Here is a 27982-nt window from a genome sequence, read left to right as displayed (position 1 = left end):
GCTCCTTTCAGATCCAAGTGTACTAGTTTCTTCCCTTTGGGCCATGGTGGATTATTCATTCCTCCTGCAAGAATAAAGCATATTAAGAACAGTACAGGTGTGTTTATGCGTGTGCATGTACTCGTTTGACTCACCTGGATAACAGAGGACATGTAAGGAGGATGTTGTTGTTGTTTTGAGGCACTTTTCTGCAGAAACGCCTCGGTAATCGATTAGTTTAGTCTCCCTGTGAAGAGCAATGGATGGTAGAATGCACGTAAGGAGTTATAGGTTTATGTATTTTAGCTCATAATAGTAAAAACACTGTTAATATATAGATCTGTTGTTGCATGGATCGTGTGTTTTTGCAGATGTGCGCCGTGTTTGAAGCCAGTTGGTCGTGTGTAGTGTTGCGTTCAAGGACGATCCAATTCTTCTGAACGGGTCTTTTTAACATGAAGACTTGCACTGTGTGACTGTGAGAGCTGTATTTTTATTGTTGTACCCTAATTACACTGCCAATTATTATTTCCATATATTTATTTGAACGCCTTGTCAAATGGTACTGAAAAAATATACTGAATTTGTACATCTCAACAAATTAACCGTATATTTTGAACTTTCTCTCGGTTAACAAAGGATCAATAACAACCGGATCGCTCAGAAGAGACGAAATCCCCATCAAGATGATGTGGTCCAATAAAAACGTTGCTTTCCTTTCCAGAGAGCCAATCACCCGGCGGTTACGCGTCAACCCGGAAGTGGCGAAGGAGGGAGATTCATGTCTGTGGAGCTACATGCCGTTAGCGTCTCTGCTCGGTTTGTTGTCTTATAAACAAGACATTTGGTTTATGACGGTGTTTCTGTGAAGGGTTGCATCAACATGGCTCTGCTGCGGATGAGGGCTCCACAGGGGGCCAATGCCACGGAGATAGAGAAGAAAATCAAGAGGTGAGTAAATACAACGAGGAGAAGAGAGGGAGGGCCAGCTGCTGTCAACATGTCCTCAAAACACCTCAGAAACACTGACAGTAGGGTCTAAATGAAACTGTATTTATACATGTGAATGCAGTCTTCAGACAGAAGGAAGTTGCATGCATGCTGATGGTTCATTTGTGCTTTAATTTTGAGTTAATGGCGTTTATTTGCAATTTAGTCAATGCTACTAACACAGGTCACATTTTCCTGAGAGTGATATGCAGGACGGAAAATGACTCCACCTTAATTAAAACATGGTTGGTTGTTACCAAATTAAGTAATACACTTTTCATAAAAGGCTGAAATAAATAGATTGAATTAGTTGATGCATAAATAAAGTCAAATCATGGGACATACATACTTGCATGTTTTGATTTACATTCCTTATTTCTATGCATTTACTTTTATACGCCTATTGAGTATGTGTTTTTGTATTTTTGTGGTTTAAAAGTAATTTAAAATAAGAGGAAAACATTGTTTTATGATGTGTTCACAGAAAAATAGTCAGCTCAAAATCTACGTCCGAATATTTCGTTTTTATTAGATTTTTTGTTTATTTCTTTTCATTGCGAACTTTTATTTTAACTGCTGATTTTTATTAACGTATTTTATCGTAAATTGGAGCAAAGTATTGTGATCTGATTGTGAATCTGAGTCTCCTCTTTTGTTCAGGGGCAATGCTCTGCGTCAGGGTTCTGCATGGCGAGGGTTTCTTGGTTCTCGCTGGTTCCTGGTTCTGCTGCTGGTGGTGGTTCTGATGAGCGGGGGGGGCGATGTGGATCTACCTCTCTCTGGACAGCGAGGTCACAGAAACACTCGTCAGCCGAGGGGAGCTCGTCTCTCCTCATCCAAGGATCTACAGCGTGCCCTGCTCCGAGGACTACAACAACCACAAACGATACCCAGGTGAGAACTACACACAGTAGGGGTGAGAACTACAAATGTTAGCCAGTGAGAACTACAAACAGTACCCAGGTTAGATATGCAAATGATAGCCAGGTGAGAACTACAAACAATATATATGTGAGAACTACAACGATATCCATGTTAGAACTACAAAATGTATCCATGTGAAAACTACAAACGATATCAATGTAAGAACTACAAACAGTATCCATGTTGGAACTACAAACAGTAGAGGTAAGAATTACAAACAGTATCCAGGTAAGAACTACAAACAGTAGAGGTAAGAACTACAAACGATAGCCAGGTGAGAACCACAAACATTATCCAAGTTAGAACTACAAATTATATCCATGTGAGAACTACAAATTATATCAAGGCTGGAACTACAAACCGTATCTATGCGAGAACTGCAAACGACATCAAGGTGAGAACTGATGAGTGTTCATGTTATTAAACCTAGGTGTTGTTAAAAGTTGTAGGGTTTTAGTTAACTGCTAACCTTTCATCAGCACTTGTCCATGTTAAATGTCTCTTGTTGGACTCGTAGTGCCTACAGACAGCAGGGCCTGTGACTACCCAATTTGCACTGCGCAGCGCGAGTTGATCCTCCATATTGTTCAGCTACGTACGGCAACCCAAGTGGGACATTTGACACAGCAGCGTTTTGCAAAGAAGAAAAAAAAAAAAAAAAACGCATTAATCTGAACGAGAGCGATGAGTTATTGTTTTTACAACGTAATTCCCAGATTATTTAAGAATAAATCCTTTTAGTGGGTTAAGGTCATTCTTAGAATAAGTGAAGAATGGTTAACTTTAGTTTGAAAGCCTTCACAGTGGAAAAACAAGAAACTGTAAATGTATGCAATCATTTATGGCATTCATAATAATATCTAATTCTTAACTGTGAATTGTTTTAATTTAACATTACAAATGTATTAGTCTGGACCATAGACTGTATATATAAACAAACCTTTTCTGTTGAGATTCCTGTAAAAGGGAAATTACTTTTCATAAAAAAAGTTGATTCAAGAACAAAACTCTGTTATTAGATCAGTACGGACGTCAAATGTCCTATTTGGGTTGCCGTACGTAGCTGTCCAACATGGAGGAACAACTCGTGCTTGTGCAAATTGGGCAGTCACAGGGCCTATAATTTTGAGGCATTAATGATCAGAACTCCACTTCTTCTTCCTGTGAAACAGAGGATCCTGCACGTAGTCTTTCTGTTATTAAGCGTCTCCTCTCCTGCAGGATGCACCCCTCAGAAGTGTGGTCGGGCCGTCACAGACAGCATTGTGACCCGGGAGGAGGCTGAGACGCTCAAGAGGTAAATCAACACTTTTATATTCAACAGAAAAAGCTTCTCTGTCCCGCTGTGCGACCTTTTTGAGTCACTTTCTGTCTTTTACACTCAGGCTGGCTGAGAGAGGGCTGGCTCTCGCTGGATCAGAGGGAGGAGTGAGTATAAACCCAAATTAAATGGTCAAAATAATCTGTATTTGGTTGATTCTAGTCATGATCTTTTTGATAATTTGCCTTCCCCCGTACATTAATTTTTAGGATACAAATGGTTGGTTTTGTAAGTTATTATCTGACCTTTTTACAAACAATACCATCAATTAAAGACACATACTCATCAACAAATATACTGTGCAGCCTCAATAAAGTAATTCACTAAATATTAGATGCTGAAAAACACTCCTATTATACCACCATCATCATTATTATTATTTTAAATAAACTCTTAATTAATTTAAAGGGGAGAAAGTCACATTTTGTTCAATAATGTTCTTTCTACAGCAGTGTGAAGCAGTGTCCACTAGATGGCGCTATCGCACACATTATAAAAAACCTATATTTAAACCTTTATATATACAGTCTATGATTTAAACACAGAGTATTTAATGTCATTTAATTAACTAGTGTTGTGAGATTACAGAATAAGAAAAGGGAATATTTTATATATCAATTAGTACCGTTATTAAATGTAATATTGCCACCAGTATCGACTTGAACCCACATTTGCAAAACAGCAATAATTGCGTGAAATTAAAAGTGTTACATTAATAATTAAATGCAAAAAGGAAAACAAAATGAAAATAAATAAAAAAATATATAAAATAAAGTGAGGCTGGAGCCCAGTCTATATATATTATTTTCCTCCAAAACAATGAATCAAAAATCTTAAAAATAACCTATTAATGAATACATTTCTCATACAAATATATCAAATGTAATTGTCATTTTCACTTATTCCTGGTTCCATCTTTTTGTCCCTTGCAGGCCTCCATACTGGACCTGCACTCTGGAGCTCTGTCGATGGGCAAACAGTTTGTGAACATCTACAGGTGGGACACGCATTAAATTAACTTTCTCTCCTCCTTATATCTCCTGTTGTTCATGCCTGCTGCTGATGTTCAGATGTATATCAGTATGTAGTGTCTCTACTTTAAAGAGTCCTCTCCTGCTGATGTTCAGCTGTATATCAGTATGTAGTGTCTCTACTTTAAAGAGTCCTCTCCTGCTGATGTTCAGGTGTATATCAGTATGTAGTGTCTCTACTTTAAAGAGTCCTCTCCTGCTGATGTTCAGGTGTATATCAGTATGTAGTGTCTCTACTTTAAAGAGTCCTCTCCTGCTGATGTTCAGGTGTATATCAGTATGTAGTGTCTCTACTTTAAAGAGTCCTCTCCTGCTGATGTTCAGGTGTATATCAGTATGTAGTGTCTCTACTTTAAAGAGTCCTCTCCTGCTGATGTTCAGGTGTATATCAGTATGTAGTGTCTCTACTTTAAAGAGTCCTCTCCTGCTGATGTTCAGGTGTATATCAGTATGTAGTTTCTCTACTTTAAAGAGTCCTCTCCTGCTGATGTTCAGGTGTATATCAGTATGTAGTGTCTCTACTTTACTTTAAAGAGTCCTCTCCTGCTGATGTTCAGGTGTATATCAGTATGTAGTGTCTCTACTTTAAAGAGTCCTCTCCTGCTGATGTTCAGGTGTATATCAGTATGTAGTGTCTCTACTTTAAAGAGTCCTCTCCTGCTGATGTTCAGGTGTATATCAGTATGTAGTGTCTCTACTTTAAAGAGTCCTCTCCTGCTGATGTTCAGGTGTATATCAGTATGTAGTGTCTCTACTTTAAAGAGTCCTCTCCAGCTGATGTTCAGGTGTATATCAGTATGTAGTGTCTCTACTTTAAAGAGTCCTCTCCTGCTGATGTTCAGGTGTATATCATAATGTAGTGTCTCTACTTTAAAGAGTCCTCTCCTGCTGATGTTCAGGTGTATATCAGTATGTAGTGTCTCTACTTTAAAGAGTCCTCTCCTGCTGATGTTCAGGTGTATATCAGTATGTAGTGTCTCTACTTTAAAGAGTCCTCTCCTGCTGAAGTTCAGGTGTATATCAGTATGTAGTGTCTCTACTTTAAAGAGTCCTCTCCTGCTGATGTTCAGGTGTATATCAGTATGTAGTGTCTCTACTTTAAAGAGTCCTCTCCTGCTGATGTTCAGGTGTATATCAGTATGTAGTGTCTCTACTTTAAAGAGTCCTCTCCTGCTGAAGTTCAGGTGTATATCAGTATGTAGTGTCTCTACTTTAAAGAGTCCTCTCCTGCTGAAGTTCAGGTGTATATCAGTATGTAGTGTCTCTACTTTAAAGAGTCCTCTCCTGCTGAAGTTCAGGTGTATATCAGGATGACAGCCAGCATGATACGTGACATTTAGAGAAATACAGAAAGATTTATTCAGTGAAATATCATCATCAATCTTCCTCATGCTGTTCTCCCAGAGTCCAGTGACCCACACGACCCTCATCCCTCCGTCATTCATCACTGCCAGCTGCTGTTTCCCTCCCTCCTTCAAACATCTCCCCCCTTTTCTCCCTTTTCTCCCTTGTCATACAGCATGATAAGATACTACTATGGCATTGCATCAGTTCCATCTGCAGCTTCAACACAGAGAAATATATGAAACAAGAGACAGGGAAACAGATATTTAACATAAGAGAGGCGGCGTAGGTAATCAGGTATATTGAGGTAAAAGTAGCAATACTAAATTTAAAAGTATTGGGATCGATAACACTGGTATCGTACAGCACTGAGACACGGATTTGACGGCAGCATAATGTCAGAGTTATGAGAAACATTCAATCGACGGATGAATTTGTACATCAGATTTCTCAAGAGAGCATGGAACATGTTGACTCGTGCTTTACAAAACATTTCACTTGCACTGCACCACCTTGGTTTTCTAAGCAGTATACGCAAACAATCATTATAAGCGACCTGGAGCTTCTGGAGGCTCGCCTTGTTAAACTTGAGCCACAAGGGGGCAGTATAGAGAGGGGTACTATAGAGAGGCGAAGTCCCTCCCCTTCCGGTGGGACTCATGGGACCTTATTTCGGAAAAATGATGTATTGAAGTCAATGGAGAGAGAAAGATTATCATTCGATCCCGTTTGAATTGTGCCACGAATTACATATGATGTTTGTCAATCTTAAAAAATCATTTCCATGTCAAAAAAGTCACAGTTTGTCGTAAAACTGTTGAAATATAAGACTATGAAAAATACGCAACTAGAAAGACTACAAATCCCAGCATCCCGGTCCCGCATGCTGGCTCTTAGGAACCGACTAACTCCCCTTGTGTGTATGTACAGCTCTCAACATGCCCAGACTTGTAGTGATTTTCACCTCTTTTAATACTTTCCGCCTCATTCTGAAAGAAAGAAGTGAAATGTGCCAACGTGACCGCCGTCTTGGTGTGTGGTGCGAGACGGGAGATGTAGTTCATTGAGCGGTTTCACACAAACAAAGTGTTACTTCACAGTTTTACGACACATTTTTATTTTTTTGACTTGCAAAATTATCTTTTAAATTGACAAACATCATATGTGTAATTCGTGGCACAATTCAAACGGGATCAAAAGATAATCTTTCTCTCTCCATTGACTTCAATGCATACTTTTTACGAAATAAGGTCCCATGGAGGAAAGGGGTGGACTTCGCCTCTCTATAAGCTCTCAAGAGGTTCACCTTAACCTTATCTGAACACCAAGAGAATGTTCTAGCCAACATGTTAGCTTGTGTATAAGACACGCCGCTGTCTATGCATGTCATCATCATCATCAGCCATTTCACCTGTGAAGATGTGTCCCAGATTCTTAGTGTTACAGAAAGCACCTGTTACTCGTTTTCATATTTGTATACATTCAATTACTGGAGTTTGATTATTGATGCATCGATGTGTCACAGGTGATAACGTTGGAGCTCATTCTAATGTCTGTGCTCACTGCTGCAGGTATTTTGGGGAACAGATCGGGGAGGTGTTCACAGAGGAGGATTTCCAGCTGTACAAGTGAGTACAGAATCTTAAAGAAGGGGTTTTTAGTGCATGTAAACGGTCTGCAAAGGCTCAAATCCCTGTGTTTGCAAATACATACAAATATTTCCTTAACGTCTGTTATCCGTCACAGCAAACTCTGTGTCTTAACCTTTGTGAAAATGGCACTTAGTTCACAATAACCGCAAACATTATGTCTTATTTGAAGCATTAAGGGGCCAGGCGTCACTCTTTAGTGTCCCCTGGTCTCCCAGCTGCGTGCGTCACTCTTTATTGTCCCCTGGTCTCCCAGCTGTGTGCGTCACTCTTTAGTGTCCCCTGGTCTCCCAGCTGCATGCGTCACTCTTTAGTGTCCCCTGGTCTCCCAGCTGCGTGCGTCACTCTTTAGTGTCCCCTGGTCTCCCAGCTGCGTGCGTCACTCTTTAGTGTCCCCTGGTCTCCCAGCTGCGTGCGTCACTCTTTAGTGTCCCCTGGTCTCCCAGCTGTTTGCGTCACTATTTAGTGTCCCCTGGTCTCCCAGCTGTGTGCGTCACTCTTTAGTGTCCCCTGGTCTCCCAGCTGTTTGCGTCACTCTTTAGTGTCCCCTGGTCTCCCAGCTGTTTGCGTCACTATTTAGTGTCCCCTGGTCTCCCAGCTACGTGCGTCACTCTTTAGTGTCCCCAAAATAAAAAGTAGTTCAATAAGTCTATATACATGTCAATAGAATATGATCTGTACAAGTTCCAAACTATTAACTGACAGCAGTGAAAGTCCTTTCATTTCTCATTAACTAAAAGCTATTGAAGTGCAGTTTAAATCATCCTTTTATTAAACTTTTTTGACATCGTTTTTCCAGAGACGTGCGTGTGCGGATCCAGGCGGTGATTGCAGAGACGTTTGGTTTGGACCCGGCTCTGATGTACCTCACTAAGCCCACCTTCTTCTCCAGAATCAACAGCACCATCGCCCAGACCCAACACGACGAGTACTGGCACCCGCACATCGACAAGGTGACGAGAAATACAATAAAAAGCACACTTCTACGCTGCAGCACAGGCAGTATGAGAAAAATAAAGAGTTTTTGAACATTTATTGAACATCAGCAGGAGAGGACTCTTTAAAGTAGAGACACTACATACTGATATACACCTGAACATCAGCAGGAGAGGACTCTTTAAAGTAGAGACACTACATACTGATATACACCTGGACATCAGCAGGAGAGGACTCTTTAAAGTAGAGACACTACTTACTGATATACACCTGAACATCAGCAGGAGAGAACTCTTTAAAGTAGAGACACTACTTACTGATATACACCTGAACATCAGCAGGAGAGGACTCTTTAAAGTAGAGACACTACTTACTGATATACACCTGAACATCAGCAGGAGAGGACTCTTTAAAGTAGAGACACTACTTACTGATATGTCCTCTTTAAAATGCAGATTTTTGTATTTAGCAAAGAATGGTTTAATTGTACGTTTCCTTTCTGGATCCCAAAATAGTGTTGGAATTGCATAAATTGGGTCTAATTGGAAAGCTTAGACTCTAGTGGATCCAATGAGCCCAGTTGAGTTTATGCGTGATGATGTAAATTCCTCTAATTAGCCGCTAATTGCACTGCGACCAACTTTGAAACTTGTTTTCGCTGAATAAAATGGCACTGCAGAAGTTTAGCTGAAGCAAGAAACAGCTTCTCTTCAATCATTTCTTTGAGTAAGTTGTATTCCCCTTTAAGGCAGATCCTTAATTTCCTGCAGCCCCTCTGTTGTGTTCATGCATACATAGTGAATATAATACGAAAGTTATAAATATTCATGCAGCTTTACTCACTCCCTGCTTTGCTCTTTGTTCGTTGTCGGGACGTTGGAGTTGCTCTGGGATCGAGAGAAGACCCCGAGGCGAGTTTTAAACACATGGGAATTCAGTGAGAAAGTTTTTAATACTTGTTTAGTTAAAAGTGAAGAAATATAAAGGTGGATACATCCTCAACTGATAGAGACTGGGGTTAGTGGGATACTGGGAATGTATTTAACTTCATTACGAGAAGCTGGAGAAACCTACTGCAGCAGGAAGTACCACAGCAGACAATTACAAAATATATTTGTAGACAGATTTTTATAACGCGATAGCATGGCAAATGTGCAGTGTGGCTGTGTGCGTCACTCTTTAGTGTCCCCTGGTTTCCAGCTGTGTGCGTCACTCTTTAGTGTCCCCTGGTCTCCCAGCTGTGTGCGTCACTCTTTAGTGTCCCCTGGTCTCCCAGCTGTGTGCGTCACTTTTTAGTGTCCCCTGGTCTCCCAGCTGTGTGCGTCACTCTTTAGTGTCCCCTGGTCTCCCAGCTGTGTGCGTCACTTTTTAGTGTCCCCTGGTTTCCAGCTGTGTGCGTCACTGTTTAGTGTCCTCTGGTCTCCCAGCTGTGTGCGTCACTCTTTAGTGTCCCCTGGTCTCCCAGCTGTGTGCGTCACTCTTTAGTGTCCCCTGGTCTCCCAGCTGTGTGCGTCACTTTTTAGTGTCCCCTGGTCTCCCAGCTGTGTGCGTCGCTTTTTAGTGTCCCCTGGTCTCCCAGTTGTGTGCGTCGCTTTTTAGTGTCCCCTGGTCTCCCAGCTGTGTGCGTCGCTCTTTAGTGTCCCCTGGTCTCCCAGCTGTGTGCGTCGCTCTTTAGTGTCCCCTGGTCTCCCAGCTGTGTGCGTCGCTCTTTAGTGTCCCCTGGTCTCCCAGCTGTGTGCGTCGCTCTTTAGTGTCCCCTGGTCTCCCAGCTGTGTGCGTCGCTCTTTAGTGTCCCCTGGTCTCCCAGCTGTGTGCGTCACTCTTTAGTGTCCCCTGGTCTCCAGCTGTGTGCGTCACTCTTTAGTGTCCCCTGGTCTCCCAGCTGTGTGCGTCACTCTTTAGTGTCCCCTGGTCTCCCAGCTGTGTGCGCGTCACTCTTTAGTGTCCCCTGGTCTCCCAGCTGTGTGCGTCACTCTTTAGTGTCCCCTGGTCTCCAGCTGTGTGCGTCACTCTTTAGTGTCCCCTGGTCTCCAGCTGTGTGCGTCACTCTTTAGTGTCCCCTGGTCTCCCAGCTGTGTGCGTCACTCTTTAGTGTCCCCTGGTCTCCCAGCTGTGTGCGTCACTCTTTAGTGTCCCCTGGTCTCCAGCTGTGTGCGTCACTCTTTAGTGTCCCCTGGTCTCCAGCTGTGTGCGTCACTCTTTAGTGTCCCCTGGTCTCCCAGCTGTGTGCGTCACTCTTTAGTGTTCCCTGGTCTCCGTTGTGTTTTGAGCTTCTTGCAGCGTTTGGTTTCTGCAGCTTTTAGTAAACACCGCGCATGTTTTTTCAAGTTGCTGAAGATGTTTCTTCATGTGGAACCTTTGGGTTTTTATATCTGCAAGAGTTTTGGGTTGTTGTACTCTTTAAATCCATGATTACTTTTTTCAAAAGCTGGTGTTCATACAGTATTTCCATCAGCAGCAAGAGAGGCAGAAGTCTGCAAAGAAAAAACATTTGACATCGGCACATTTATTTCCCTGCCGTTAATGAGATGAAAACACGGTGACATCGCATCAGGAATATGATCGATGAGGAGAGACGTCAGAGGACATTTACATTTAAATGAGGGTTGGGTTCGCCAATTAGCTCCAAAGATGGCGTTGCAGACAGATGGAGGAAGAGAGGAGGGTCCTTCCAGAGTATATTCTCCCAGCTGTCGAGGGGATGAGGTGGAGAGGAATACTCCATGGGAAGCAGAGTCAACGTGGACTCTAGATGTAGGCAGACGCTGATACAGTTTTATGAATGGTGCTAATAAATAACATCCCAGTCCTTTTTTATTAATGGTTTTTAAGCATGAAATGACGTCGCCACATGTTCAGGCTTGTACATACTTTTAATTGATGATACCATTTGGGATTTGCGTCCGTTTGGAGTTCAACTCATGCATGAAATGAAGTTTAAAATGTACAAACTTTACAAATATCTCTATTTGCTAAGAAGAGGAGACAAAACATTATAAGGAGATTGGGAGAAAGACATTAGGGGATCTTTTTCGCTCGACTAAATTGACTAAACTCTTGTCGGGGAAAGAAACTCTTGAGGGAACACCTCTTTTTAGACTTTGCAGATCATTGACATGCACTAAAATCTATATAACACACTAAAGGAAAGGGAAAACTCCAAAAACGTAGTTACGTCTGTCTATTGAAGTTCATTTGTGAAGATTATCGGGCTGAAAAAGATGTGTAGTATCATAAAAGTTTGCTGTTTTATAAAATAATCCCATTGGGCTTTGTCAACACAATGGTAAGATCTGGTTTGGCCAAAAAAATATACACTCATGCTAACGTGCTAAACTAAGATAGAGAACTTAGCCTTAAAGGAGACCTATCATGCAAAATGCACTTTTTGATGTCTTTATGTGTCCCTGGTGTGTCAGGGAACTCACGCAGCGTCAGAAAATAAAACCCTCTCTCTTTTCCTCCGTACCCAAATCTCTAAAAACGGGGGAACAACGGAGCTGATCCAGATTTGCGTCCGATATGACGTAATATCTGAAATGTGGACCCACGGCCCTATCAGAAACGTTGCTATCAGAAACAATGCCCGACTGTTTTGGACGTAATATGGTCTGTGTTTACATTAGCATCGCTAACACTCAGAGCTAACCTGTACTGGAGAGCATGTGTGTGAAGAAGCAGGAAATAAAAAGGAACTCACCTTGTGGTATAACCGGCAAGAGAGAAAGCCTTTGAGCTCCATACTGTTTCAGAAAGAATCCTTGATAATCCATGATATGGCGTTTCATCACGGCAGCATTTAGTTTAGACAGTAGCTGCCGGGTCCCGCATGAGCAGGCATAAGCCCCGCCCCCCTTTTTATCAATTTGTTTTTTCAGCACTTTTGAAACAGGAAGTGAAATAGAGGGATATGAGGCATGGCTAGAATGGGTGATCTGTTTGGTATTTTGAGCAAAACACTTCATAGACATGTTTTTTATATATTTGTATATATCTGAGACCTATGCTATTGCCTAAAAATAGCATGATAGGTGACCTTTAAGGTGGGAAAACAGCATTTTAAAGGTCACGTATTGTGCAAAATCCACTTTTGTATGTCTTATATACTGTATATTATTATGCATTGCAACATATCTGTTTATTAATCAGTCTCAAAACACGAATTTGTGTATAAATAAGTACTAAAACCGTCCTCCAGGGAACCCCAACTTGATTTAGGTTTCATATCTCGTCACCACAGTAGAGTTCACAGGTCCGTATATCACCTCTGGATGTTATGAGCTTCTCGTTAGTGCAGAAGCTATATTTAATCCGTCCCTCAGGTGTTGTGAGGGAGCGTTTCAGGTGAGGAGTCAGCAGAGCCTGTTAACAATTCTCGTTCCAACAAGAAACCCTGACTGTAAACGAGTCTGAGACGCTGCAGAGTGAGAAGATAAAACAAGCGTTGCAGCCTGTGTGTTTTTAACAGATGCTGCTTCACATACAGTATACATAACAACACCTCCAGGCATCCCCATGCAGCTCTGCACAAGCTTTCAGGTGCTGGGTTTCTTCTCACTGAATATATTTAGGGAAACAGATTGTCGCTGAGCACAACAGTGTTAATTGTCAATGGAAATGATGACTAAAAAAACAACCTTTTTTCCATGACTAAGACAAGACGTCACTAAACACTGACTGTGAATATATCAACATGCAACAAAGACCAGACTAAAATGAAGTTTAAGAAATACAAACTTTACAAAAACTCAATATTTTTAAGAAAAGGAGACGAGCATTACAAGGAGATTCTGAGGAAGACATTAGGGGATGTTTTGGCTTGACTTAAACTCTGCAGGGAACACGGGGATGTTAGCCTTTGCAGACCGTTTACATGCACTAAAACCTATATAACTCACTACAGGAGAGCAGAAACTCCAGAAACCACAATGGGGCTTCTTTAAACGTAATTTATTCTGTCAATTGATGTTCATTTGTGACGATGATCCTGTAGAAAAAGATGTGTAGAATCAGAATTTGACTTGATGTCGTGGTGCATACAAAAAAATAAAACAAACATTTTAAACACAGATAGAAAACTATTTGAAGAAACTATAATAACATTACACAATATATAGCAGTATTTACATTGAATATGATTGAAAGCGTAGAAATATATAATTACAATAAAATATGTGCAGTAATGAAAAACTAAATAATTGTAAACATTGTAATGCATAGGGTCTATAAACGTTTGCTGTTTTATAAAATAATCCCATTGGCTTTGTCAACACAATGGTGACTTCTGGTTTGGCCTAACAATGATACACTCGTGCTAACGTGCAAAACTAAGATAGTGAATTTAGCACATATACCTGTGTGGTGACTATTGCCACTCAATATCACCTGGGATTGACTAAACTGGGTTGAACTAATTGGACGCGTGTAATCTCCATGTACGACAAAGTTTAGCTTTCAATATCTGACACGATAGACACGCGTCCAATTAGTTAAACCCAGTTTAGTCAATCCCAGGTGATATTGAGTGGCAATAGTCACCACATTTAAGTCAAAAAACGTTTGCTCTCCCAGTCGCAATCAATACACCTGTGCCAGGAGACCAGTGTGGGGGAAACTTCTGAAGTAATTGGAGTCAGGACTCAGAGACACGAGGAGAGCTGGAGCTTTGATGGAGTCAGGACTCAGAGAGACACGAGGAGAGCTGGAGCTTTGATGGAGTCAGGACTCAGAGAGACACGAGGAGAGTTGGAGCTTTGATGGAGTCAGGACTCCGAGAGACACGAGGAGAGCTGGAGCTTTGATGGAGTCAGGACTCAGAGAGACACGAGGAGAGCTGGAGCTTTGATGGAGTCAGGACTCAGAGAGACACGAGGAGAGCTGGAGCTTTGATGGAGTCAGGACTCAGAGAGACACGAGGAGAGCTGGAGCTTTGATAGAGTCAGGACTCAGAGAGACACGAGGAGAGCTGGAGCTTTGATGGAGTCAGGACTCAGAGAGACACGAGGAGAGCTGGAGCTTTGATGGAGTCAGGACTCAAAGAGACACGAGGAGAGCTGGAGCTTTGATGGAGTCAGGACTCAGAGAGAGACACGAGGAGAGCTGGAGCTTTGATGGAGTCAGGACTCAGAGAGACACGAGGAGAGCCGGAGCTTTGATGGAGACAGGACTCAAAGAGAGACACGAGGAGAGCTGGAGCTTTGATGGAGTCAGGACTCAGAGAGACACGAGGAGAGCTGGAGCTTTGATGGAGTCAGGACTCAGAGAGACACGAGGAGAGCTGGAGCTTTGATGGAGTCAGGACTCAGAGAGACACGAGGAGAGCTGGAGCTTTGATGGCAAACACAGACTGTTTATTTGGAGCTTCGGCCGGAGAATTCACACAACATGTCACGGGCCACGATCTGACCACACGGTTGAGATGCCACAATCAATTCTGAAGACCCCTCCTGTAGCTCCAGGTTTTATCTAGTTCAGAGTGTAATAATCAACATTCTTCAATAGATAGACTAAACAGCTGAGGACACTGAATCACATTTGTTGTCGCTTATGGCTCGGGGTCATCTACACCCCGAGAAGGATGTGTTCCAGGTGTCCCACAACAATAACTATCTCTGACCGAGAGCTGCCCGGTCACAAACTGGTAACAACAACAACTTGCTAGGGCAGCCCCTCCTTAAGGGAGATAGCGGCTGCTCAAGGCTGGTCATCTGCGTCAGACGGCGAAAGGTCAACATGTATACAGAATTATTCCCTGACAACCAGTTATATGCTGTTGCCCCATTACGCCATCTAGTGTTCAAATACCAAAACGTATAAACCATTCTAATGGGTGCAACAACCTGTTTAACTTCAGCATGTGAGACTAATGTCTTCCTCTCTCTGTCTGCCAGGTGACGTACGGCTCGTTCGACTACACCTCACTCCTCTATCTGTCCGACTACGGCTCTGACTTCTCCGGAGGAAGATTCATCTTCATGGATCCTAATGGCAACCGGACCGTGGAGCCACGAGCAGGTAACCGTTAAATATAGTAAATCCAGTCACTAGTCATCAGTAGGAACACCCTGGCTTTGTCTGGTAATCCTCTGAACCCACACTTAGTAGGTTAAGTCAGAGAGATAAGGGGTTTTATTATACTTAGAGTTATAATTGCTGCTTCAATAATCCAGAGGTTTTACTGCGTGTGAGAAGAGGATTAGGCTTTATCCGGCATTTAGTACCTGTGGGGTTTGACTTAAACGCATCGTGATCTCAAAGGAAATACAGTGGAGTGTGTATGTATAGAATTGAAAGAGAATATAGGTAAGTTAATGGATATTTTAAGCCTTTCTTTGCAAATCCCACATGGCAAAATAACCTTTACAAGGAGTGATTTTCCCTGGAGTACGATTGGACTTGGATCTATTTTCAGCTTCTTTTGCTCTTCTGTTTTGACTGATTTCTCCTTTTCTTTGTACACTTTCACCCTTCGCTTAATTTATCACCTTAACAATGTTTCGGATCAACATTGAAAGGTCATGAAAGGAATCTTGTCGACTTGCAGGAAGTTGAGAGGAATTGAAACGAGGGCCAACAGTTTTGTGTGTTTCAAGTCAATGTTATTTATCTACTGTAGATCATAAATGTGTCTTAAGGGGCTTTGTTGTCTGTACATCATCAAAACCCTCTATCTTGAGATGCCAAATTCAAGACGGGGAGTAGACAGAAGTTGGAGGAGTTGTTGGCAAACTACTTTTCCTGGTAAAATAGCTAAAACAACACAATAGACTACATCTTTTACACAGTATTTGGCGCGTTTCCACTACACGGCCTCACTCGGTATGGCTAGGCCTCGTTAGGACTGGCTCACTTTATGGCGCATTTCCATTACAGTTTATGAACTGGGGTAGTAACTATAGTAACGCAGTGTAGGCGGAGCCGTGACGTCATCTTCAATGAGAACCCCAGAAAAACAACACAGCCGTTAGCTGTTAGCACTCAGAGCTCACAGCTCCTCATATCTGTTCAGAAACTAGACAAAAGTTAAACAAGTACAAACCACAGACTGTCTGTGTCATGGTGAATACAGTCGCTGCTTTATTTATGTCTGTATAGGCCGTTGTTGTGAGTGTGGACGGTCGGAGCATATACTGCGTTAGCTTAGCCAATCTCCATTTAGAAAACAAGCATTTTAAAAGGTTTTTCCCCTGCCGTTTGTCTGCAGACTTGACAAAGCATTAATTCATGGTTTTTACTAACCGGTATCAGTATGTTGTTACTTCGGCATCATTTTGAAACGTGTATTACAATTAAATCACGGTCAAATATATCCATCTTGTTGTAGTTGTAGCCCCCTTGCCAGCGATGCTCTCTCTAGTTTAGCATACTCAGCCCGACTCAGCCTCGTTGTCTCTGGCCCTGGACCCACGATTTTATGAGGCCAGAAAAACTGTGAATTAGGACCCGCCGGCCGGTACTAGGCCAAGTGGAAACGCAACCAAAGACGGGCCGCTGACGTCACAGCCCTCTTAAACCGTGCTCCGCGCTGTAGTGGAAACGCGCCATTAGTTGGTGTTTCGAGTCCTTGAGTTTGGCATTTTTCGCCATCTGAGAGCCAGAAGGACCCTCCTTTATCTTGTATTTGACTCTAAATGTGATCGTAATTTACTAAAGGAACATCATGCTGTATCAAAGAGGAATTAAACCTAGCGATTGAGACCATAAAATCATCAGGAAAATGTTTACTAAGGTAATAAATCACGTGAGAAGTAAGGATATGTTTTCATAGACTTCTATGCAATTAGTTTTTGGAGATATTTGAGAGAATGCAGGATTAAGACAGTTCTGCACTGATATTACGTATTCTTCATTTTCTTTGTTAACCCCCTCACAATTTGGGAGAAGTCTGTAGATAAAACGTTTCAATTCATAGGGAAAAGTTCACCAGCAGTACTTGACAATTGAACACCATTTGAAATCCTCTTAGGACATACATATCCGTCAGTTTTATTCATATAGTACAACGACTATGCTGTTGCAGTTTACGCTCTTTCAAAATCCTAATTAATTTGTTAATAGTGGATGCATTAGCTAGTTTTCCATTGTTTATCTGTTTCCATTTTTGGTTGTTTTAGTTGCGTTGTTGGCGGTTCATAATGATTCTACCCTAACAAAGAAAATAGTTGGGATACAGATGTTAGGAAAATGGAGACAGAAGTGCAACAACTTGCTTGAAAACAACAAATCTAAATGCTTGTTTCAGACACTTTAACATGAGTGTAACTTATTTTTCATTGTCTTTCTTAACTACCTCATAAGTTGGGGAAAGGATATAAAAAAAACTGTTGACCTTCCCATGTAGAGGAAATATATTATCTAGATATATTATGCCAGAGGAACCGCCTGACGTGATGTCAAAGACGACTTTAACTCCCTTCATGTTTTATTTTAAAAACTTGTTTAAAAATGAACGTTTTGTTGGATGTATCATAGCATGCCAAAGGAGAGACAAGGTTTCTCATGGTTTATCTGTTTTCATTTATGGTTGTAAAATACTAACAAAGGATAGAGTAGATCAGTGGTTCTCAACCTGTGGTACGCGTACCACTGGTGGTACGCCAGCTCCCGCTCGTGGTTACGCGGAGGAATCTGACATATAAAATATATTTAAAATATATATATATATATTTTTATTTAATCTTTACACATAACACAGACATATAAAATACAGAAAACACAACTAAGTAAACAAAAAGACGAAAAGCAGTCACTACATTGAGCACATTTGGGACAGAAAGGTACACTACTTATCACTGCAAGAGCAGCTGGTGGTAAGGACCTCAGACAACTTCCATTTAAAACAGGCTATAGGGACAAGTGCCATCAGTTTGAGGCGTGATTGAATAACATTCATTACAAAATAAATCATACTACATCGAATGAAAATAAGATTGAGATAATTGAAACTGTGGTTTAAATAAGTTCTAATAGGCTATTGTTGTTTTTAGATTTAGAAACACATATTTTTTTTAAATGTATTTCTGGCGTTGCTAATGACGACCATACTACCTGCGAACGTTGCAAGCAAGCTAAAGAAAGAAGAAAGCTGAATGATGTTGTGAGAGAGGAGAATATTACCAGCGGAAGTGAACAAGTGAATGAGGAGGAGGACAGTCATCAACCGAGCACGAGCACAGGCTCCGCCAGCAACGCAACAGTGATATGCACAGCCGCTGTGATGGAGGAGAGAAGAGACTCAGGAAGAAGGCATTTGCGCAAAGAATGGAGAGAAGGCTGTGACCGAGGTCAAAAGCTGGAAAAGCACACACTTGTCTCGTTATCTTTTTTCTTTTGTACTTTGCCACCACAGAAATGGCAATAGCAAACATCAGCAGACTGAAGATGAGCTATTAGCCCTCAGGCTCATCTGCTCCTGGAGGCTTCATTATTATTATTATGGAACTGAATTCCCAAGAGGACATTTTCTGTTACAATGTGGGTGGTTGCAGGAGGCCCACATTCACACTTTGGTATAGGTCCAGGAAATGACATGTGTGTACAGATAGCATTTGTTGTGTGAGAATAAGTTATTTTGTTCTTTATATCCTCACTTGTCGTGATGAATGAGTGATGAGTGAGTGATGAGTGAGTGATGAGTGAGAGAGTAAGTGATGAGTGTGAGTGAGTAGTGAGTTGAGTGATGAGTAAGAGAGTGAGTGAGAGAGTGAGTGATGAGTGAGTGATGAGTGAGAGAGTGAGTGAGAGTGAGTGAGAGTGAGTGAGAGTGAGTGATGAGTGAGTTGAGTGAGTGAGATAGTGAGTGAGTAGTGAGTGAGTGGTGAGTTGAGTGAGAGTGAATGAGTGATGAGTGAGAGAGTGATGAGTGAGTGATGAGTGAGAGAGTAAGTGATGAGTGAGTGATGAGTGAGTAGTGAGTGATGAGTGAGAGAGTGAGTGATGAGTGATGAGTGAGAGAGTGATGAGTGAGTGATGAGTGAGAGAGTGAGTGATGAGTGAGAGAGTGAGTGATGAGTGAGAGAGTGAGTGATGAGTGAGAGAGTGAGTGATGAGTGAGAGAGTGAGTGATGAGTGAGAGAGTGAGTGATGAGTGAGAGAGTGAGTGATGAGTGAGAGAGTGAGTGATGAGTGATGAGTGAGAGAGTGAGAGAGTGATGAGTGAGTTGAGTGATGAGTGAGAGAGTGAGAGAGTGATGAGTGAGTGATGAGTGAGTGATGAGTGAGTGATGAGTGAGTGAGTAGTGAGTGAGGAGTGAGAGTGAGTGAGAGTGAGTGATGAGTGAGTTGAGTGATGAGTGAGAGAGTAAGTGATGAGTGAGTGATGAGTGAGAGAGTGAGTGAGAGAGTAAGTAGTGAGTGTTGAGTGATGAGTGAGTGAGTAGTGAGAGAGTAAGTGATGAGTGAGTGAGTGATGAGTGATGAGTGATGAGTGAGTTGAGTGATGAGTGAGAGAGTGAGAGAGTGATGAGTGAGTGATGAGTGAGTGAGAGAGTGAGTGAGAGAGTGAGTGATGAGTGAGTGAGTAGTGAGTGATGAGTGAGAGTGAGTGATGAGTGAGTGATGAGTGAGTTGAGTGATGAGTGAGTGATGAGTGAGAGAGTGAGTGAGAGAGTAAGTAGTGAGTGATGAGTGAGAGAGTAAGTAGTGAGTGGTGAGTAGTGAATTGAGTGATGAGTGAGTGAGTAGTGAGAGAGTAAGTGATGAGTGAGTGATGAGTGAGAGAGTAAGTGATGAGTGAGTGAGTAGTGAGCGAGAGAGTGAGAGAGTGAGTGAGTAGTGAGTGAGAGAGTGAGAGAGTGATTGGTGAGTGAGTGAGTGATGAGTGAGAGAGTAAGTAGTGAGTGAGTGATGAGTGAGAGAGTAAGTGATGAGTGAGTTGAGTGATGAGTGAGTTGAGTGATGAGTGAGTGATGAGTGAGTGCGTGAGTGAGTTGAGTGATGAGTGAGTGAGTGATGAGTGCGTGAGTGAGTGCGTGAGTGAGTGAGTAGTGATGAGTGAGAGAGAGAGAGACTGCCCTTTGTACATCTAGCTGTGGCTGACAATAAATAATGTTATTATGAATACATTTGCCTCCGAGTTCTGCATGAACTGTGCATAGACTGTATTCTAACATTGGTCATATGGTGGTACTTGGAGAGCCAACTATTTTCTCAGGTGGCACTTGGTGTAAAAAGGTTGAGAACCACTGGAGTAGATAATACTGATGTAAAGAAAATGGAGACAGAAGTTCAACAGCTTGCTGAAGTAACGCTTCAAGCAAAACAAATCTAAATGCAAACATATTTGAGTCATCTTTATTCAGCAAGAACCGTCTGGTGTTGACATTTTAACCGTCAGTGTAAATCCATTTGTAAACCTCTCACATTACCAGATAATCTGCAGGAACATCTGTATGAACCAATGAGTTTTCCTCCAGTTGTCAGAGAATTTAAATCCGCCAAAAACTCCTGAGCCTAGCTTTAGTGAATCCGTTCAATATGGAAAGCATCTCGTCTTCCTGACAGTGTTATTTCCACTTTATCATATCCCGACTCTGTCTCTGTTCACCTTGTCCCGTCTCACTCCTCCTGCCTCACCTTATCTCACCCATTGTCCATCATCTGTCACCCTCCGATCCGACACTTTTAATCAGCCGGCTATTCAGAAAAACAGCAATCCTTCACTTCACCTCGCCTACAGTATTTCACTTTTGTGGAGGAAATTCTTAAAGGTCCCCTATTATACTGTTTTTCATCAATATATCACAGGCCTCAGATATATACAGAGCCTGTCTCTGATTGGCTGAAACACCAAACAGATCATTGCAGCATCCCATAACCCTAACCCCTAGGGTATATCTCTATCTCTATATATCTCTCAGAGGGGCTAGGGTTAGCCCCTCTGAGAGATATTTGGTTAAAAAGAACACTATGGTGCTCTAGGAGGAGATTCAGGTGATAAAGGGGGGGGGGGGGGGGGGGTTACCTTGGTTGCTGATTGGCTAATGGTTACACAAGCCAAAACATCATGACATCAAGTGGCCAAAATCTGATCAGTTCATTTTCAGACAGGTTTTTATATAAATGGATCAGGAGAAAAAGAGAGAGAATCTTTGTTCCTGAAACTTTCAGGTGGCGTTATCATTATTATTTAGAGTCATTGCGTGCCTATTGATTTGAACACGATCCGTGTATCCATCATTTCCTGGTCTTCTCTAAAGAAGAGGGACCAATGAAAACGTTGTCATGTTGCCGTTGTTCAGCATGGAAACATTCATTAGCTAACAATGACATTATTGTTCTATTAATATAAAGGGAGGTCAGGTACTCTTTAAAACAGCTGCTAGTTATGGGTACTTTTTACTGAAGTACATTTCAAAGCCCTCTTTACTTTGACTTGAGTAAAGAAGTTTAGACAGTACTTCTACTTTCACCAGAGTATTTTTAAACACGAGTATCTGTACTTCTACTTGAGTAAAGGATGTGTGTACTTTTGCCATTTGACACGATAAGTTTCCCTCCCGCTTCCATCAAACTCCCCCATGTGCCATCAGAGCGAAGCCTCTTTACCCAGAGAGAGACATCACTGACAGTGAAGTGATGGAGGGGTGAGGGGCGCTCACTGAAGGACGTCTGGTGATGAAGAGCGACGGCTGCCTCCTCTCCCCTGACAGCCATCCTGCATCGGGAGGGGAGGAAGACTTCCAGGAAACGGGGAGAGAAGTGACAGAGAGATCTCAAACCCAATGACACCTGCCGGGTGAGGAAGAGTTTGTGAGAAGATGGAAGAACACAGGAAAGTGGAAGAAGATGGAAGAAGGAGGAGGAGAAGATTGAAAACAAATGCGGAAGACGGAAGAAGAGGCAACATTTCAGAAAAAAAGGTGGAAGAAGACAAAGTGGAAGAAACGCATAGTAAATACTAGGAATGCTCCGATCGATATCGGCCGATACTCACTCTCTGCCGATCGATCGGTGCTCTCTAAAAAAAAAATGCCGATCGCGAGAGCCGATCGCATGACGTAAAATACTTGACACTTTTCTCTGTGCGCGGCAAAACAAGCTCGCCAAAATGGCTTCACCGGTCTGGCAGTATTTTACGGTGTCCGAAAATGACAATAAAATAGCGGTATGCAACGTGTGTGTGAAGCAGAAATCCTGCAGCTCCGCCCGCTGTGACGGACCGGTGAGCGGAGCAACACACACACTAAGAGTTAGACCTAACACACTTAGCTATTTGATCTACCTCTGGAACAAGCTAAACTAGTTATACATATATTTATTCTTCACGGTCGGGTCACTCATTACTGGATCAGTGAGCTGCAGGAGATACTGACAGGCTTTCAGGAGAGAGAGAGAGAGGGAGAGAGGAAAAGAGAGCGCTTCCGCTCATTTCTCCCGTGTTATTATCCAAAGTTAATGTAAACTTGAATAATGTCTTCATTTGAATGTAATAATTATGTTGGTTGTTTGTGGAAGCGCCAGTGAATGAGCCCCATTAACTGAGTTTTAAACATCACTTTAAATGGAAGATCCCCATAGGCCCCACCCACTCTAACCGATTGGCGATCGGTATCGGCCGATACTGATTCCGGCGATCGGTGATCGGCCCCAAAATTGGTGATCGGAGCATCCCTAGTAAATACTAAAGTAGACAGAAAGTGGGAGAAGAAACAAGGAAAAATACTAAATGTGGAAAACCAAATCCAGTTAAAGAAACAAAACTGAAGAAGTAAAGACGGGAAAAGACAGAATGTGGAAAAAACTGTGTAAGAAAAATACGAAAGACGTTGGAAGAAGACGGAAGGAGAAATCTTTCCGTCTGAATTAAAAAAAGATTGAAAAAAATAAGAAGTTGGAAAAACAGTGGAAGAAAGAAGATACAAAAGCAGAAGGAAACATTAAGAAGAGGAAAAACAGAACAAGAAAGAGAGGACTAACTGAAGAGGACGGTTACAGAAACATATAAAAGACAGAAAACAGAACAATAAAAGACCGAGGAAGAGGGGATGGGAAAAATGTCTTGTTCAAATTTTCATTGGAGGAAACTCACAGATCTAGACCTATCAGAGGCTCTGCTGAAACCCTCATGATCACTTCTGTCACTTCTGACAGATCCTGAAGATCCACATGATGCATCACTTTTTAAACTATACACAAGTGTGAAGACATACTAAAGAAGACAGAAAGTGGAAAAGACGAGAACGAAAAAAGACGAAATATGGAAGAAGATGAAAGAAGATGGAAAAGACAAGGACGAAAGTAGACTGAAGAAGACCAAAAACAGTTAAAGTAACAAGACGGAAGTTCAATCAGGAGAGACGGGTTTGATAAGAATACATATTTATTGCCAGGAATACACAAATGAATGTAATGGAGTTTTGGCGATTAGGCCCCGTTGTGCGGGAGTATCATTCGGGAGGGGAGAACCGATCCGATGAAACCTCCCGGGGTCTAGACACTGGTGGTGGTGAATGGATAGTTGGGGTCGGTCTGAAGGGGAGTGGCTTAGCTTGAGCCTGGTGGTGGTGAATGGATAGTAGGGGTCGGTCTGAAGGGGAGTGGCTTAGCTTGAGCCTGGTGGTGGTGAATGGATAGTTGGGGTCGGTCTGAAGGGGAGTGGCTTAGCTTGACCCTGGTGGTGGTGGTGAATGGATGGTTGGGGTCAGTCTGAAGGGGATGGGCTTAGCTTGACCCTGGTGGTTGTGAATGGATAGTAGGGGTCAGTCTGAAGGGGAGTGGCTTAGCTTGACCCTGGTGGTGGTGGTGAATGGATGGTTGGGGTCAGTCTGAAGGGGAGTGGCTTAGCTTGACCCTGGTGGTGGTGAATGGATAGTTGGGGTCGGTCTGAAGGGGAGTGGCTTAGCTTGACCCTGGTGGTGGTGAATGGATAGTAGGGGTCGGTCTGAAGGGGAGTGGCTTAGCTTGACCCTGGTGGTGGTGGTGGTGAATGGATAGTTGGGGTCGGTCTGAAGGGGAGTGGCTTAGCTTGACCCTGGTGGTGGTGGTGAATGGATAGTTGGGGTCGGTCTGAAGGGGAGGGGCTTAGCTTGACCCTGGTGGTGGTGAATGGATAGTTGGGTTCGGTCTGAAGGGGAGTGGCTTAGCTTGACCCTGGTGGTGGTGGTGGTGAATGAATAGTTGGGTCGGTCTGAAGGGGAGTGGCTTAGCTTGACCCTGGTGGTGGTGAATGGATAGTAGGGGTCGGTCTGAAGGGGAGGGGCTTAGCTTGACCCTGGTGGTGGTGAATGGATAGTAGGGGTCGGTCTGAAGGGGAGGGGCTTAGCTTGACCCTGGTGGTGGTGGTGGTGGTGAATGGATAGTTGGGGTCGGTCTGAAGGGGAGGGGCTTAGCTTGACCCTTGTGGTGGAGAATAGATAGTTGGGGTCGGTCTGAAGGGGAGTGGCTTAGCTTGACCCTGGTGGTGGTGGTGAATGGATAGTTGGGGTCGGTCTGAAGGGGAGTGGCTTAGCTTGACCCTGGTGGTGGTGGTGGTAAATAGATAGTTGGGTTGGTCTGAAGGGGAGTGGCTTAGCTTGACCCTGGTGGTGATGAATGGAGAGTAGGGGTCAGTCTGAAGGGGAGTGGCTTAGCTTGAGCCTGGTGGTGGTGAATGGATAGTAGGGGTCAGTCTGAAGGGTAGACGTAAGGAGAAAAGAGACAGAACTAAAAAAAGATGGAAAACCAAAGAAATAGGAAAACAGAGGAAGAGGAAAAACAGAACAAAAAGAGCACTAACTGAAGAGGACGGCAGATGAAGAAAAATACAGAACATTTAAAAAGAACATAGAAGAAGAAGGGATGGGAAAATGTCTTGTAATTCTCATTGGAGGAAACTCAAAGATCTAGACCCGTCACTTCTATCATATTTAGAGGAGCACCTGAATATCCACATGATGCCTCAGTGGTGCAGATCATTGTTTTGATGAAACTCACCTCACCTCAGGAGTTCTTTGGAGTCGTGCTGGACAGTTTGACTGACAGGTTTTTGACTCCGATGCTCAAATTTGGACGGATGATTAATTCACTGGGATGATTATGAGGTGACAGCGGCACAAACGGTGTAATTATAACACCAGGATGACAATCAGAGAGACTAAAAGTGAAGAGGGAAATGACAGAGAGCGCCGGGGGGTTGTGGAGATGTGGAGGAATTAAAATAAGAGAAATGACTGATGTGAACGTGTCCCCTACAAAGTGCTGCAGGGTAGATGTATTTTTGGAGTTAGCATCTCCCTGGATCCCTCCACAAAAAGCCAATGGAATGCAGATTTTGGATCATAGCAGAAAATAAGCCTTTTATGATACTTATACGCTTGTTCAGCACGATAATCTCCACATATTAACACCACTTTATGAAGTAAGAAGCTAACTATAGACTATAAAGGAACTACAGCACGATCACATGACTTCACGTCCCCACCGCTAAGCTAAAGGAGGCTAATGTTGGGCTATAAAGGAACTACAGCACGGTCACATGACTTCACGTCACCTCCGCTAAGCTAAAGGAGGCTAATGTTGGGCTATAAAGGAACTACAGCACGGTCACATGACTTCACGTCACCTCCGCTAAGCTAAAGGAGGCTAATGTTGGGCTATAAAGGAACTACAGCACGGTCACATGACTTCACGTCACCTCCGCTAAGCTAAAGGAGGCTAATGTTGGGCTATAAAGGAACTACAGCACGGTCACATGACTTCACGTCACCTCCGCTAAGCTAAAGGAGGCTAATGTTGGGCTATAAAGGAACTACAGCACGGTCACATGACTTCACGTCACCACCGCTAAGCTAAAGGTGGCTAATGTTGGGCGTGAAGGCATTTAGTCGTCTCATTTAGACACTTGTTAGCAGTTTTTAAATCCACCAGTGGGGTATTTACTCACATATTTTGTGTCGTAGAATAAAACGTTAACATCTCTTCAGCTTGTGTTAACCACAGACCTTATTTCAGACTAACAACTCAAAACACATTCAGAAAAACAATGACTTCCAGACAAAGCAACAGGAAGTAAACACTTACTAACTTTCTGGGTTTTAGGACTTATTCCTGCACTATATGGCAAGAAGATAGACAGTTTGGATGTTTGGGGGAAGGCATAGACAGGTAATTGCTTGGAGGTAGATAAAGTGTAGATAAAGAGTAGATATGTGATGCAGAGATAGTGTGTCTGGCTGGGAAAGGCAGATACCAACTGAGCAAAGGAAGGACAGATGTCTCCCTTTGGAGTAGCCGATGGGGGGTGAACCGGCCGTTAGAAAACCACAGGGAGGAATAGATAACCTCAGCTAGACTTCTGCTTTAAAACCACCTGTCTGACCTTGGTGGATTCCCTTCTGCAAACATGGAGAACAACTCTGACAACCGCGTATATAACATGGCTGTTTGGGTTCTAAAAGTGCCATGTTTTCACATGCTTCAATATTCCCCAAATCAACAATCACCTTTTTTTCTAGGACTGAAGGGTACGCCATTGATAGAATATAGATAGATAGATATATTATTTAATGATCGCTATTTGGGAAATGTTTTCGTTACAAAAGCAAAATTGTGATGTACTGTTTGTAGAGATCAGCAGTCCAATGCACTAAAGCACCAACAATTTACATTTTCAAAATATTCCTTATTAGATTGGCTCCATGGTATCAAGTGTTATATTACCACCATGTTTTATTTTGGGATGTACCACAGGAAGGCCGTATTGTCAAATTTTAAATTGTTTCTTAACACATTTAAAGAGTTAGTTGTATTGGAAAGTCAAGGAAAAAGAGCTCGATGGCTCTAGGGTTCAACAACAGCTTGAGTTTCTCATAGTTGTTGAGGTGCACCTGAATGCACCATGAAATCCCTGTTGGCAAATACCATAAAGATGGAGAAGCAAAATAGATTTCAATTTGAAGTAGTACGACGACAACTCCCCGAATATTTCCTGAAAGTACGTGTGATTAGACGGCAGATTCTGGTGAACTTACCGAACTATTTTCCGAGTCTTCTTTCTGTTATGCCTCCTCCAAATATCGTTTTTCTGATGTGTTCTTAGTTTACATAACTTACCGGGAGGACAAAAATAGTGCCAAGCTGATTTAATGATTTACGTGAAGCAGGAGATTTTGTCTTGACAGTTCTTTGGTTTTCCTAACATCCTAAACTTCAGCAGTGTTTCCATAGCTTTACTAGTGGCATGCTAACACACAGCTAGTTAGCAACAGCAACATATCCAAGGAACAGGAAGGCTGTGTACCGGGTGATAAATCTACAAGTTGTAGTCCTCCCAACTCTCTGGGAGAAAAGCCTAAGCAAAAATCACTTCCATGGGAATTTGTTAACGTCTTGATTGGATTTTTGATTATAGACGAACTTCAGACATGTAGGATTGACTCAAAAAAAGAGTCAAACGTTTCAAAAAGTCTGTATTATGGATCTCCTAAAGCTGGATCCCACTCTTCCCATGATGCAACCAGTCTAATCTTTTAGTAACACCTTCCCTCCCTGATAAATCCCAACATATTTGAACCTCTGTACCCATACATTTTCAGTCTCCATGGCCCTGAATAAATGACCAGAAGCCATTATCAGGGGGTTATTTCCTCTGCCTGTTAATGCACATGACTCTTATCAATAGTACCTGCAGAAAAAACAACACATAATTGCTTTTTCTGGGTCTCTGGTGTTGACATTTTTGTAATTCGTGTAGTATTTGTTTGTCAGGATGTTCGGGGAGTTGGTCTCAGGCTCTCCTACAGTATCGTTTAAAACTCTGAAAAACCCATCAAAATGGAAAACGAGTCATCCGCTGAGAGCCTCAACGCTGCTCTATAGATGCACGGTGATTT

At 42.5% G+C, this 27982-nt stretch overlaps 2 protein-coding genes across 2 annotated transcripts in view; one reads left to right on the top strand and one right to left on the bottom strand.

Annotated features, from left to right (window-relative positions):
* Positions 1–451, bottom strand: part of hexdc (hexosaminidase (glycosyl hydrolase family 20, catalytic domain) containing) — a 10126-nt gene extending 9675 nt beyond the window's left edge. Inside the window, exons 1-3 of the mRNA XM_034132750.1 lie at positions 336–451; positions 135–226; positions 1–64 (exon numbers count right to left, since the gene is read on the bottom strand). The exon at positions 1–64 is cut by the window's left edge and continues 28 nt beyond it. Of these exons, the coding sequence (XP_033988641.1) occupies positions 1–64; positions 135–226; positions 336–436 (257 nt within the window). The 5' untranslated portion in view covers positions 437–451. The remainder of the gene's footprint in view (positions 65–134; positions 227–335) is intronic.
* A 270-nt stretch (positions 452–721) lies between these two features.
* The window catches only part of uts2r2 (urotensin-2 receptor 2), a 34154-nt gene continuing 6893 nt past the window's right edge, over positions 722–27982 (top strand). The window contains 9 exon segments of the mRNA XM_034132758.1: positions 722–930; positions 1630–1717; positions 1719–1863; positions 3115–3190; positions 3279–3321; positions 4147–4211; positions 7161–7217; positions 8038–8191; positions 15065–15188. Of these exon segments, the coding sequence (XP_033988649.1) occupies positions 863–930; positions 1630–1717; positions 1719–1863; positions 3115–3190; positions 3279–3321; positions 4147–4211; positions 7161–7217; positions 8038–8191; positions 15065–15188 (820 nt within the window). The 5' untranslated portion in view covers positions 722–862.

Source organism: Trematomus bernacchii, unplaced genomic scaffold, assembly GCF_902827165.1.
Source record: "Trematomus bernacchii unplaced genomic scaffold, fTreBer1.1, whole genome shotgun sequence".
NCBI lineage: Eukaryota > Metazoa > Chordata > Actinopteri > Perciformes > Nototheniidae > Trematomus > Trematomus bernacchii.
The sequence above is the reverse complement of the archived record's forward strand: the minus strand, read 5'-3'. Positions and strand labels throughout refer to the sequence as shown.